The sequence below is a fragment of the Camelina sativa genome, chromosome 16, assembly GCF_000633955.1.
Source record: "Camelina sativa cultivar DH55 chromosome 16, Cs, whole genome shotgun sequence".
NCBI lineage: Eukaryota > Viridiplantae > Streptophyta > Magnoliopsida > Brassicales > Brassicaceae > Camelina > Camelina sativa.
In genome coordinates, this window is record NC_025700.1 from 17,303,535 (window position 1) to 17,318,438 (window position 14,904).

The 14,904-nt window shown below is 35.1% G+C and overlaps 2 protein-coding genes across 3 annotated transcripts; both read left to right on the top strand.

The window, feature by feature from the left end:
* On the top strand, window positions 1,702-4,253 carry LOC104750889. 2 transcript variants are annotated; one of them, XM_019237580.1, is made up of 9 exons: window positions 1,702-1,898; window positions 2,239-2,617; window positions 2,702-2,735; window positions 2,913-3,125; window positions 3,196-3,285; window positions 3,374-3,439; window positions 3,527-3,618; window positions 3,743-3,790; window positions 3,929-4,253. In XM_019237580.1, the coding sequence occupies exons 2-9, from the start codon at window positions 2,268-2,270 to the stop codon at window positions 4,014-4,016; spliced, it is 981 nt and encodes a 326-aa protein (XP_019093125.1). In that variant the 5' UTR covers window positions 1,702-1,898; window positions 2,239-2,267; the 3' UTR covers window positions 4,017-4,253. The 2 variants fall into 2 exon arrangements, with proteins under 2 accessions (XP_019093125.1, XP_019093124.1); XM_019237579.1 differs by lacking the exon at window positions 1,702-1,898 and having other exon boundaries at window positions 1,929-2,617.
* Window positions 8,558-14,878, top strand: LOC104750890 (homeobox protein knotted-1-like 2). The gene is made up of 5 exons (XM_010472744.2): window positions 8,558-9,142; window positions 9,399-9,530; window positions 9,636-9,774; window positions 14,113-14,357; window positions 14,497-14,878. The coding sequence occupies exons 1-5, from the start codon at window positions 8,858-8,860 to the stop codon at window positions 14,653-14,655; spliced, it is 960 nt and encodes a 319-aa protein (XP_010471046.1). The 5' UTR covers window positions 8,558-8,857; the 3' UTR covers window positions 14,656-14,878.

Genomic DNA, 14,904 nt, shown 5'->3' on the forward strand with positions numbered 1-14,904 from the left:
ACGGTGATAGCCTGAAGAACACTTTGTCCGGTAGAATATCTATAACCTGAACTTTACCATCGATATTGTTTGGATAGACTCCCCCGAGGTCGATCTAATGATTCTTGTCCCAGAGACCGCCTTCACTTTCTTCCATCTTCCAAATCTCCATGAAATCAAATGGGACACTGTAATCTAGAATCCATAAGTTTCCGCGGCTTCCAGATAAAGTGAAAAAATGAGATTCTTTAGATCCTTGGGTGTCAAGGCAGAAGCACGGGGGTTTAGGGCTTAGGGAGAAAGTCCCATCTTGTAGAGAGAAAGAGACAATCTTAAAATCACTAGTGGTCCAGTAGATGATACCATTGACGTGAACCTGAGAAGAGAGTTGTAGACATGGTCTTTGCAGCATTCTCTAGGGGGATAGTTTAAGACGGCCATCTTCCACGATATCGATATTTAAGACCTCAAACATGAGGCCACTTAGCAACCTCCTTGTACGGTCTTCATCCAAGTCGTGAAGCCACTTGACAACTTTGTATTGCATCGTGGCCTCAACAAAGCCAAAGGAGACGCACTCCTGAAATCCGTTGAAACACCGTGGAAACCAAGGAGGGTCAGGTAAATTCTTCAACTCCTTGTTCACGGGGTTGCAAAGAGAGAGATCCCAGATTGACGAACAAAGCATAAGAGCTGGTGGTGAGAGCTTAACATTCTGATTCCCTTTAAATCACACAAGAGTTCCGTAAACTGGTGGACGAGGCAATTTGCCTTGTCGCTCACAAAGATCTCGTACTTTGCCATGAGGGAAAAAGGGTAATCACGTGAAGTCTTGTGGTAGACGACTGTGGAAAAAACGGAATCCCGTAAGCGGTTGTGGTGGAGGCGGAGGAAGCAATGATCAGAGAGGAGAGACTTAAATTGCTTTGAGACTGATCGGAATCTGGCTAGGGATTTGCCTGGAACTCGGGACATGATCTCTATAACAAGGTCATTGGGCAGAGAAACATATACCATGTTTTCCAAGCTATATATTGATTTGTTTATTCTTTGTGCTTTAATCGTGTGCCACTGTGCCCTTAGCTCTTTTTATAAGCAGCCAAGGCCAAGAGCAAGCAGGAGGAGCATACACTAATTAATGTTTGGAGAAGAGAAAAAACTGTATTTTCAGATATTTAAATCTTAAAGCGTAAAAAGCGGCCTCTTAAGATTATGACTATCAAATACCGTTTCTTGTACCACAATCCACAAAGTTCTCCACCCACCCGAAACACCAAATTCTATAAAACACCAAATTCTCAAAAACATATCATAACTTTTCCAAATTTATTCCCGGATTCTATAAATCCACTTCTTCTAAAACCTTAAAATAGTTTTAAGCACGTATAAAACCTTAAATGACTACAGATTTTTAACAGTTTTTGATATTTGGGAGCTAATCATTAATCATAACCAGTTAATTATTCATTAAAGAATTTAATAAAATCAAAATTTAGATTTCCGAAACAAATGGGAAAACCAGATTAGCACGCTTGCGGGGGCTTCAAGTTGGTTTCAGATCACACAGCACGCTTATGAGGCTTATACTATTGTTAAAAACTGGGCCTTAAGCCCATTAAACAGTAACAAAAAGCCTGCATCAGGTATCTTCTACCTCTGTCTTGATTGATTCTTTAAACAAATGGCTCTAATGTAATGCAAGTTTATGACGAAATAAAAATACATAAAGGTGTGGAGAGTATAACAAGAACACAAATCCAAATCTCCTACAAAAACTTCTACGACTAAAAAGAAAGATATAAAAAAAAACATCCGATTCCACTATTTTCCAACATAAAATATATACAGATGAGAGAGAGATCTCATCGTTCTCTCACTCACAGAATCTGATACTGAATTGAAGCAAAGCATTACTACAGGTATCTTTTGTCTTGTCTAATCTTTTTTTTTTTTCTTTTCTTACTTTGTCTGTCTTTGGTTAAGTAAAGAATCTGTCTCTTGCTTTGAATGCTATATCTTTCTTTCATTGTCTATTGTTAATGCTAACCAAAAAAACGAAATCAAGATCCGTGATGTTTCATCATGAGTATCTCGCCTCTCTGTTTTTTTTTTTGCTTTTCTTGACATGAATTTATTAGACTCTTATTAAAAGAAGATCAAGAATCAACTTGGTTCAGAAGTTCACAAAGTTACAGAGACTTTGATTGATAATGGTGAAGAATGTGTTTAGCCGAATTGATTTGTCGAGTTTCATTACAGGCTCAACTGAACATACTTGGCAACCAACAATGTCTTCAGAGACGAACATCCCAAGTTACTGGCTTAACTGGAGATTCTTTCTGTGTGCTATCTTCGTCTCTACGTCTCTGTTTCTGTCTTCGTTTCTGATTTGGAGATACGAAGGACCAAGAAAACGCAAGAAACACGGTGATGATAATGATGATGATGATGATCAAAGCTTGGAACTCGAGCAACTCACTGGAGTTGTATATGATGATGAAACTTGGAACACTTGTGTCAAAGACATGCATCCGAATTGGTTGTTAGGTTTTCGTGTTTTTGGTTTTATTGTTCTTCTTGGACTTATCTCTGGTAATGCTATTGCTGATGGTACCGGCATTTTCATCTTCTACACACAGTGAGTTTTCGTAAAGACTTGGTGATTTACATAAAGAGTTTTACATCTGACTAGTTCTGATGAGTTTTGTTTTGTTCTTATCAGATGGACTTTCACATTGGTTACAGTTTACTTTGGGGTATGGCTTTTCTTCACCTTATCATGGTACTTCACATGCTTTATCCAATCTCTGTCTCTACCTGAGATTAGTAGTTATTACATGTGTAACTATGTGGAATCTACAAGGGTCAGATGAGCAATATTTTCTGTGGAACCGGTTTTTCAGAACCTTTAACTGGACTTTGATGTAATGCAGCTTGCAGCATTAGTGTCCATATACAGATTTAAGTCAGCTGATAATGATGAAAACGGAGTCAGTACAGTCGACGCAGAGCAAGGGTCGTATAGACCTCCCCTGCATGGGGAAAACTCGAATGCGTTTAAATCTTCAAACGGACATGATAGAGACAACAGGTCTACACGTCAGATTGCAACTACATTGGGTTACATTCATCAGATTCTTTTTCAAGTAAGTTTTTGAAGTAAGAGTCAGTTCTCTGCATAAAGTTCTACGTGTCTTAACATGTTTTGGATTGCAGACTTGTGCAGGAGCTGTATTGCTTACAGATGGTGTGTTTTGGTTCATTATCTACCCTTTCCTCACAGCCAAAGATTTCAGTCTCGACTTTGTAAGTTTTAACTGTAAGCAAATTGTCACACTTTGTAAGTCTTTGATTGTCTCTGAGGCTAAATTGTAACCAAACATTGATACTGCAGTTCATTGTGATTATGCACTCGGTCAATGCTATTTTCCTCCTCGGTGAAACTTTCCTGAATTCTCTGGTTAGTTGATATGCTTAATTCAACATAATAATAACCTTTTGATGATAATGATGATGACCTTTGATGATGATTTCCATATGTATTCAGCGGTTCCCGTTGTTCAGAATTGCATACTTTGTGGTATGGACTAGTATATTTGTGCTATTCCAATGGATTGTTCATGCTTGTGTCTCCTTCTGGTAATAGTCATGTTTCTATCTTTATTTACTTTATTCTATGCACATATTAGTTTTACACTTTTACTTGCTTAGGCTATTGAGGTATGTGTAATATAAACAATGTGCATGATCTTTGTTTGTGCAGGTGGCCTTACCCTTTCTTGGATTTGTCATCACCCTATGCCCCTTTATGGTAACTTTACACAAAGTTCATCGCCTAGTTCCTTATCCGATTATTATTCTGGTTCTAGAGATATAGACAATGAAAATGATTGTTGATCTTGAATGGGTTTAAAGACTACAAAGTAAATGTTTTAAATGATGTTTGCAGGTATGCGGCTGTTGGGGCTATGCACATACCATGCTTTGGAATATTTGCTTTGATCGTGAAGTTGAAGTACATATGGCTCTCAAGATAGTACTCAGAACTCAGAAGGACCATAATAACCAAATATCATTCATATATACTCAGAATCTTTAAAAGAGTCTCTCATGAGCCTTGAATAGAGAGTTTAAAGAAGTAAGTTACAGACTCTCATAGTCTCATGTGGTATAGCCGTATAGGTTCTGTCCTGTCTCTGTATAATTTTTTTCTTTTCTTTTCTGTAAATTACATTCAAAATTCCTTTTGAAGGAACATATAATCACTTAGCTAAGCTAGACACCAATTTTTTAAGAACATTTATTTCTCTAATCTAATACACCTCCCAGCTAAGCTATGGTGTATACACAATTCGATATCATAATGTTCAACTGTGTCTACACCATAGCTTAGCTGGGAGGTGTATTAGATTAGAAAGAAGAAAAAAAATGTCCTTCTGTGTTTATTGTTAGACATAAAGGTTGGACCGGATTTTTAGTGGGAGTGGAGAGTATAAGTTTCACAAATCCAAATTTTTATTCGATGAATAATATTTATCCTGATAAACTAATTAATCATATCTTCCGGAATTTTTAATTCGGAAGTTTAAAAGAAGCATCATGTCCATGAGAAATATTTTTAATTCTAAACACATTGTTTCAATGTAAGAAGAACAAAAGCTTGTTTGATAAAAATAGAAAGGAACAAAAGCTTTATAGTTTTATCCAAAAATGGCGAAAATAGTATTTTCTCAGGTTTAACCAGAAAACAATACATTATAGTAATAACAGTGAGTTTGTGGGCCGCGAAGAGCCCATTATTACTTTCGGCGTTGAACCGTGTCTTCTTCATGTGCACATCTAAAAAGTTATCTTCAATATGTGGCCGTAACAAACATTGTTTTTCCTTATTCATTTTTTCTTAATTATTTGTACATGTATGCTCTTCTTTTTGTTGATCAATATATTTAACATTTTTAAAAATGATTATGATAACAATAATTGTATTATGAAATTAAGAAAGTTCTAGGTGGACTTTTATCCTCTCGTCTATGTACTTAGCTAGCTTAATACATAGATTAATAGTATAATATGGCTATATAGATATAAACTATTCACTATGTCCCTAAGGGCATGTCCATGGCATACTTCACATAGGATCTGAAGAATTAGAAAAAAAAAAAGAGAAAAAAAATTGGAAAGAGAAAAAAAAGTGTCTCTCCCGAGAGTAACAAAGACACTGAATCTACATGTGTCATTATTGTACTGGCTGGGTGAAAAAAAAAATTAATTAAATTAAAAAAAATATATTATTATTTATTTTTTTTGACACCCAAATGACAGTATCACCAATGAAATTGCTCTAATATATTGATGTTTAGATATTATCACACATATTAAGAAAAAAAAATTATTTGTAAATTAATTTCTAATTACCTTTGGTAAAAAGAGAAAATATAAACCATTAGAATAAATGCCATGTATGAAAAAACATAAAATAAAAAAAAAACTTTAATTTTTAGTATACAAAATAAACTTTTTAGAAACAAAAATACATCCTAAAACATTAATCTATTAGGGGTTTTTATTCTCGTGACTCCTGAGTTTAGGTTTCGAATAGCCAGTTCAGATGATGTCGAAATGTACCAATTTAGTTTATGCATTTGACTAAACTATACCACTAGTCTAGATTTATAGATACGTGTGATCATTCTAATTCTTTTCTACTATAGTTTATTCATTGACTAAAATAAGATTTTTAGCTTTTTATCAAACGTGGTGGTTGTGTTTTGTGAGCTCTCCAATGGAAGATTAAAAAGTCAGCTAGCTAGTAATTGCACTTTTGGAATAATAGTTAGGTTTCCATCGTCAAATGCGCCATACGCATAACCAAAAAGGTTAAACTGAAGATAAAATGAAGTCAAACTCGAAGATAAACAAAATGGTGCCACGTTAATGACGAATATCTTTTGTGATCTTTAACATGAGCTAATATTATAAAACTAACTCTCCATATATAAATTTATCTTTCGAGTTTTGATCTCACCTGTACAGTTGGAGCCCAATTACCTTCCACTAATCGTTAACTAAGCTATCTGATTCCCAAAGCGACGATCTCAATCCTCACCGGGATAAACAGACTAGAATATTAAGATTCTTACGAGGATAAACAAACTAGAATCGTAACAAAACATCTACCAAAGGTAACCTAGAAATTATTAAACGAGACAACTTAATTTGATAGATTTCCGCAATATCACTATTTTGTGGCTATAATAGAAAGATATAGTAGAACACTTTCTGTTCGAAGCAAACTTCGAGATTTTTTAAGATAAACGAAATAAAGACAAAATATACATTTGATGGAGTCATGGACCACAGACAAAACGCAAAAGGACCACTTCATAAGAAACATTTGAAGATGGAGAATATAAACACTTTTGCATCAGGATGCTTGATATTGTTTTTGTCTTAATGCATGTCTACGACGTCCCAAGTTCATGGGAATAACATCAATGTGCTACACAGTAAATATATAATATAACAATAAGTTTTGTTTTTTCTGGTTCAACAGCAGTTTTTTTCTTACGCAAAAAACAGATTATAGTCTTAAACAAAAAATATATATGTATATTAATAGATGCTCATATTTGTTGTCCCAATAAAGCAATAATAAACTATTCTTCTCCACTGTTTCAAGCTGTATTTTCAAAAGATTGATTCCTTAAGATAAAGGTTAAAATAACCCATAAATTACTTTTTTGGTCCATAAAAGCTTTCCTTGATATATATAAACGCCTTGGCGCAACGACGACTGCCGAAGAAACAAAGGATCAAATTGGTTCGGTTTCGGTGATCAGTTATTTATTTTCCTAGCATAGAAGTCTATTGGTGACCATTTGTCCACTTTTTCTTACAGATATGTACATTTTGATCTTTATATATTTTAGTTACTTACTTAAAAAAATGAGTACCCCAGTATTTTAGCTATGTCAAATATGTTGAATAGTTAAATATTTGCATAGATCATAAAAAAAACATAAAGCCAAGGCAAAAAAATAGATACATAACAAGTAATAACATATGAATATTAAGACTAAGGAGTTTCCAAAAACAAATCATAACAAGTAAATAAGATAGCAGCAGAATTTGTTAACAAAATAGTAGTACTAGCATCACTAATTATTAGTCTTATAAGATGTTTTGGTCAACAAAATAATATTATGAATCAAAACCTAACAACCTTAGATAGATCACGGGAAAAATTCCATACGAAACACACTTGAGTGGACGTACAGTACTAGACTACTAGCATCACTAATTATGCAAACATGGTCCAATAATTTAGTCATTGTTTTTGTCATTATCATTTTTTCTGCAAGACATGAACTCATAATGGGAGATTCAGACCAAAAACTTTCTTAATTAAATCCGGAACGTTTTGATGCTATTATTTCTTGACGATAATGTCATAATGATCATCTAGAAAATTGACGATAATGTATAGATGTCGCGAAGGCCAACGGTGAGGATTCAATCCAATACAATCCAACGAAGTGAAATGCGAGAAGCAAAGCTCTGTCCTTTTTATAAGTGGTAATAATACAAAACTGGAACCTTTATGTCAGTTAAAATTCACAGTTTCACACCAAAGTAGTCCGACGGATAGATATGTCAATCAACCTGTCCATCAACATAAAGACCTTTATGATATTTTTAATATTCTGTTTTTTTTTTGGATAAAAAAAATATACGGATCATTGGATCGGGTTTTGGAGTATATACATGCAAAAATATCGGTTTTCTTGGAATAAAAGGTTAAAAGAATGATTTTCTTATTAAAAATAAACTACAGGGTCTATATTACCATATAAGGTAATGATCTATTTTCATTTTTCAGTTGATACTTGATACTAGACGCTAAAGCTACATAAGATTCTTGTGAACAAAAAAAACGTGGGATTAGTCGAGTGGCCACTAAAAAACTTACATCCAAAGGGGATTTTAATTACCACATTACTGAAAGCAATCAAACAAAATTTATTATTGCTCACTAAGATTTTGATGGCTGTGATCGACAAGAAGCACGTAGGTACCGTAGACGTGTATACAGCGAAACAAATCTCGGAGAAGTTGAATGAACCGATCCGGCTCTGGACAACTAGAATTGTGAGTGTTGGCCACCGTAATTATAAACAGAAAAGCGTATTAATTAGTCATCTACGGACGTGCAAACTCTTCCCTTGGAACTGTTTCACGATTCAAATTACTATTTTTGTAACTTATTTTTGTTAACAAACGCTTTATATGATATGCGTCTATTTTTTTGTTCTTTCAGTGTGTGAGCAATAAAAAGTAGTGGTGAACTTTTGAAAATACAAAGAAAAAGACAAGTAAGGTGAACTTTTTATCCGAATCGTATTCCTTAACATATACGGCAAACCTTGATATTCTTTCTCTCCTTTTTTCACTCTGTGACGTCCTCGTTTATGTAAATAACGATATAAAATAGATGGAACAGAACTGCATGAAGTCAGTTAATATAATGTTATCTTAAATATACTTTAGTTTTGTCGAAGAATAATGCAAATTTCTATAGGACCTGTACAAAGATAGACCTTTACGCCTAGTTTCGTAATTTCCTAATTCTTTTCCTAACAAAATTAGCGTTTTTGGTTTTTGGCTGAAATATTTACGATCCTTGTCCTCTCAAGCAACACTCAACTTGACCAAGTCTATTTTCATTGTCTTTCTTCCACTCTTGGGAAAAGTTTGTTGAACCGGCGGTTTCATCTTTTCTTTTAACTTTCTTATAATTTCCGAGCTAGTTCAGTAGTAACCAAGCCAAGGGGCTGGTGGGAGATCGCAGAGACGTACGAGCACTGATCGTATTATACTTATGGATAGAATGTGTGGTTTCCGTTCGACGGTAGACTATTCAGAGAAACCGGCGTTGATGATGATGCCGTCAGATTACCAGTCTTTGCTCTGTTCATCCGCCGGAGACAATCGCGTGTTTGGATCCGACGAACTCGCTACCGCTTTGTCGTCGGAGACACCTTGGATCCCTCCTCCGCGTATACGAAAAGCTGAGGATAGTTTCTCGCTTGGCTTGATCAAATCGAAGATTGCTTGTCATCCTTTGTATCCTCGCTTGCTCCAAACCTACATCGATTGCCAGAAGGTAATCTCATGACCATTAAAACATACAAGATCAGTGTTTAGGGTTTAGCCTCAGTGATTTTACATGTTCTCTTAAGCATATATGCACACGGCCTACTACTCAGTGCTTGCCTCGTCTTCCCTAATTTTGGTTACAATTTCGTTTCTCTTACTTCTTTTTTTCTAGTGCTAAACCACTTTTACCCTAAGATACTACGGAGATAATATAAAGTTGATGCGTGTGAATCGTGATGGTTTTTTTGGTTATTGATTCGTAGGTGGGAGCGCCTATGGAGATAGGATACATATTGGAAGAGATTCAGAGAGAGAACGATGTGTACATGTACAAGAAGCGAGATGTTACTCTGATTTCTAGCTTTGGAGATGATCCTGAGCTTGACGAATTCATGGTTTCTTTCTAACTAGTCCTTTTTGTCTCATCTTTGATCTTTTTTTTTTCTCTTTCTTTTTTTTTTATTTGATATACATTTTTTTTTTGTGTGGTGCGATTTAAGGAAAGCTACTGTGATATATTGGCTAAATACAAATCTGATCTCGCGAGGCCGTTTGATGAGGCTACGTCTTTTTTGAACAAGATCGAAACGCAGCTCCAGAACCTGTGCATTGGTCCCGCGTCAGTTACAGGCCTTTCAGGTCAGCACTGGATGATCCCTCTCTATATCTAGGTTTAATGTACTCTTGATTTCTTTTTTGCTGTTTTCTTGTTCACTCTCGTAGTGTTTTCATTGATCTTTGTGCACTATCCTCGATCTGTGTCCTTGCGTTAATTTTCACCTTACAAATCGAGCGGATTTGAGAATCTCTCCCCATAACTTTCCCTTTAGGTTTTAGGAATTGATGTACATCTTCTGAGTTCTAACAAATAAACAATAAACGAGAAAGATAAGTTGTAGCTGATACACAGAAAGAGCTTAGTAGATCCGGTTAGACAACCCAAGGTATAAAAAGTTAGAAAGAGCAAAAGAAAACACTAAAACCCTAGTTTTGGAGGAAACCATGATTGCTTCAGTACATCTTTACATAGTTGGTAAAATCTTTGAAAATAGAAAACACATGCTTTAGATGGGTGCATGACCTTGGCACAGCTTTGTGCCATTTAATTTCTTTCATGAATTATATGGTTGGAGCAGTGTGGGATTAGTAGTGCTAGGGGTAAGGAGTAGGTAGGATTTTCACTGGTAGTGATATTTGTTTTTCTAGTGATCTTTTGGTGTGGTTTACTTTTCTTTTGTTTCTTTATAATAATATATACTTGTAAGTTGTATTATTATCTTCTCCTCTGTCAGAAGAAAAATGGGTCTATGAAAGCAAAAACTTTTGCGCTAGAGATTCTGATTTTGACAATTCAGTGTCGTACTGACACTTATTTAATTTGCTTCTTTCTAGTGAAAATCCAATGATAGAGAGAAAACCTAGTCATAAGTTCCACTTATTTTCTTCAGCTTGTTGCTTTGGTTCATGTTTAGATCATATGAGTAGCTATTGCTTATGCTGTTTGCATTTTCATTAATATCGGGTGGGTAAAACAAATGTTAGTTCTTGATTGCTCCAACTTCTCTTGGTGAATGAACCAAAGTTTATGCTACTTTTTCACAGTAAGTGTCAGACTTAAGTTTTATCCCTATCACTTTAGTTTATACTATTAGAGAGAGAGAAAACAAATATTGTGTATAATGAGTATAAATGAATAGTTTTCTTAATATGCATGAAAAATGAATAATTATTTTTGAATCGGAGGGTCTAGTTGGTAATCAACTAGACATTAGCCCTTCTTACTGGATACATTGTACCTAGCCTAAGAGTCTTTCATTTGAATTCTGTTTTGTCCTGTGTGTTCATATCCCATGTACAAATCACTGGTGTGCTTATTTTTCACGTACGAACCCATCTGACTTAGTAAACCAAAAAAAGTGTTTGGATCAGGTCAAATAGTTGGATTTTGTGTTTCTTTAGCCTGGAAAAGCTAAAACAAATTTATAGATTATGTTATATGTGGCCATAAAAAATGCTTGATGGCCAATTGGCTTCTATCTTCTCCATGTAGCTTCGGTTGTACTTTGTTAGCAAGAGTTGTTACTACTAATCAGCATACATAATTAATTTGGAGTTTGCATAGGGAATCATGTCCAAAAGGTTTTAAACAGATCTTCAGCTTGAATTTTCTATTAGTGGACTAATATTTAGTATAATCTTATTTTTAATGGTTGGAAGTACAACTTGCCATTTTTGGGTAATCTCGTGTATATTCTTTTTGATTGGATATATATTAGTACTGTATTACCTTCTGAGTGTGAGTTCTGAACATCTTCTTTATCTTTTTTTAACTCTCCAGAATTTTTTTTTCTTTTCTTTTCAACTGAATTCATCGTAAACTAATAAAAGAAATCCTATGATGTATTCGTTTCACCTGTAGTTTTCAGAGTCACGTGGTTTTGGTTTCTTTTCGTGCTAATATGCTTTAGGGATAAACCAAATGCTCTTGTCAACTGATATAATGTATTTACTGTACTTCTTTTTTGTTCTTGCTATACTGTGATTAACCCTTTTCGCAATTAGTTCATTTACCGTATGCTGTTTGTGACACCTGATGAGTTGGTATAAGCTTATGTTTGTGGGCATGGTCAGAGCCGTGCCTATGTGTATTAAAATGAAACATTCGCCTCCAGCCTTATATTTTTTGTAAGAAACCTAAAGGCAGTCATATGCATATTTTTATTTTAAAAGAGTAAGAGATTAATGAGGATTGCAAAATGGTAGCTAAGCTAAAAATATGGAAAATAAATTAGGATGACTATTAATCCCTTCACCTCTTCTTAATTGAAATATACGTAATTTAAGTTTTACATTTTGCTTCCTTCTGTTTTTATTATATAAAAACTAATAAAAACAAATGCATAATCAATTGGTAAGTAATAAGTATACAATTCACTATAAATGGTTTCATCTAGTATTATTATTCTTTCATAATGATAACCAAAACATTATTTAAAAAATTTACAAATGATGCACCGGTTGTTATTATAGATTAGAATCAGTTGGAAATTTTAGATTTGTAATACTTTAGTATTTATTTGTAAGATAATGAAATTAGTTTTTTTGAAGACATATTTTTAGTACCGCCTCCGGCCTCTATATCTCTAGGCATGGCTGTGGGCATGGTCAATCTTGGTCATGGCTTTTGTTCCAATCTTGTCATATCTTAAAAAACATTTGGTGTTAGTAGCTAGATTACTGCACTAGTTGTTTCCATTACCATGATAATTGATAGCCATATGGCATGGTGCACTGCATCCGTCTATGGGAGCTTAGGTCTCATTGCAGTTTATGCATGCATGTTAGCATGTACAATCTCTATTCCTAAGAAACCAGTTGGCTGGAAATCGAAAGCCTGTTGTTTTGAACAAAGCACTATGTCATGGCACATTAGTTGCTTCACCAGTTCTAGACACGATGGTCATTTGAAAAGTCTTGTGTATTGTCTTGCACATAGTAAGATGATCCTAAAAATCTGCATTTGTCAGGTATATTAATATACTGATAAACTGTTTGGTTATATCACCACCTTCGTAGATAGAATAGTACTTTGACACCAAAAACAAACAATGCGTGATAAGCTTGAATTAGAAACCTTTTAGCCTCTTTTGATTTTTAAATAGAAGAAGTTCGAGATAGCTAGAGATATCGGGCATATGGGGTGGTCGGGTGTCACATGGACTCCCGTGGATTCCGCTGGTGGATCCCTCTGTGACCCAATCACAACTCTCTCTTTTAAGCTTTTGTGTGTTCATTTGATTTTGATTATAAAGGAAAAGTTAGAAAAGAAAATAGGGGAGAGACATGGAGTTTCACTTCTGTACAGCGCAATCATCTATGACTAATGCTTCTCCACTCTCTTCCTATCTTTTTCAACTGTTGCTTAGTGGTTGTCATTACCTCTGTTCGTTTGTTCCCCTGCTGAGTCATGCAATTTCCACGTGTCTTCCTTTTTTTGGGAAGTGTACAAGTCTATCTAGTAATTTTATCAGTGCGTGTTCTCTCTCTTTTGCATTGTTGCACATGCCTTCTTTAACTAGCAAAGGTTACTGGATGATATATGTGAACTATCTTTGTCTGATTTGCCTAGGGATCATCAACCCCATCCATTTGTTCTATGTATTTAAGATGTTCTTTGTATATATTCCCTCATGTTTTGCATATTTATTTGCTGACAAGTCCAAACTCATTGCTTCTTTAATTTTGCCTTAGTAATTGTCGGTATATTAGTGTCTTTCTCTAATCACTACTAGGTGATCACTGGTTGGAAAATTATAGTGCTAATAATTTGGCCATTAATCATATGTTAAATTCAAACTTGAATCTCCTTGTATTAAGGCTAGCCTTTTGGTAGGAACAACATAGGGGTCACTGACTCACTGGTCAATATGGTGACTGGACATAAATAAAATGGGCCATTACAAAAAAAATTATAAATGTTGGGGAAGCGTTATTTCCGGGGGTCACTTAAAAGTCTCACAAAGGTGACATGTGTCGTGGCTCAGGTGGGCAGTGGTAAGCCCCAGAGAGCAGGTCGTCCCCTGACAAGTGTGGTCAATGCTAAACTATTCAGTCACTGCGAAAGTGTTGCTGTGAATATGTTACATCGATGTTCTCTATAATCTCTAGCTATCCTTATTTTTCCCCTTTTACCCCTAGACCTTTGGTTCTCTCTTCTTTATGCTTTTTGGCTCTTTTTTCTTGTTTTATGGTTCTCTCTTCTTTATGCTTTTTGGCTCTTTTTTCTTGTTTTAGCCACTTAAGCATTTAACTGAGCCTACAAGTATTTAGTGTTAGTTATGTTTAACAGTATTTACTCCCATACATTCTCCTAGTACGTACATTTTTATCGATTTTACACGTATTTGGCTCAAACATACATGGGATATATGCATTATTGAGAATCTTTAGCATGACATGATTCTCATGTATGAACAGATGATGGAGCGGTTTCATCTGACGAGGAACTGAGAGAAGCTGATGATGACGTAGCAGCACATGAGAGCCAACAAAGAAATAATGACCGGGATCTCAAGGACCTGCTGCTCCGTAAATTCGGTAGCCATATCAGTTCATTGAAACTCGAGTTCTCTAAGAAGAAGAAGAAAGGAAAGCTACCAAGAGAAGCTAGACAAGCGTTGCTCGATTGGTGGAATGTTCATTATAGATGGCCTTACCCCACTGTAAGTCCCCCTTTCTGAATTCACCGTAACTTAGTAGCATACACTTTTGGAGACAGGATATTCATTTGTTCCGACATATCAATCCTAGGCGAACTACTGGTGTGTTAATATAATATTTCGAATCACAAAATGTATGTAGGAAGGTGACAAAATAGCCCTGGCTGAAGAAACGGGTTTGGATCAAAAACAAATCAACAATTGGTTTATAAACCAAAGGAAACGTCATTGGAAGCCTTCGGAGAACATGCCGTTCGCAATGATGGACGATTCTAGTGACACATTCTTTACTGAGGAATGAAAAAAAAAAAGATATGAGTAAAAAGGAGTAAAAAGCTTTAGTACATGGGACGTCATCGGGAATGAATCATGCTCGCCAAAATGTACTAGAATTATGTCAAATATATATCTTCTAGTAGTTCAGTGAAAGAACACCAACACGAGCCGTTTTTGTGGGATCAAATGAGATTTACCATTTTATCTTCTTTCACCATTTCCTTGGAAGCAATTTCTATTATTTGCTTTATATTCTTCCAACGAAAAGTATTTC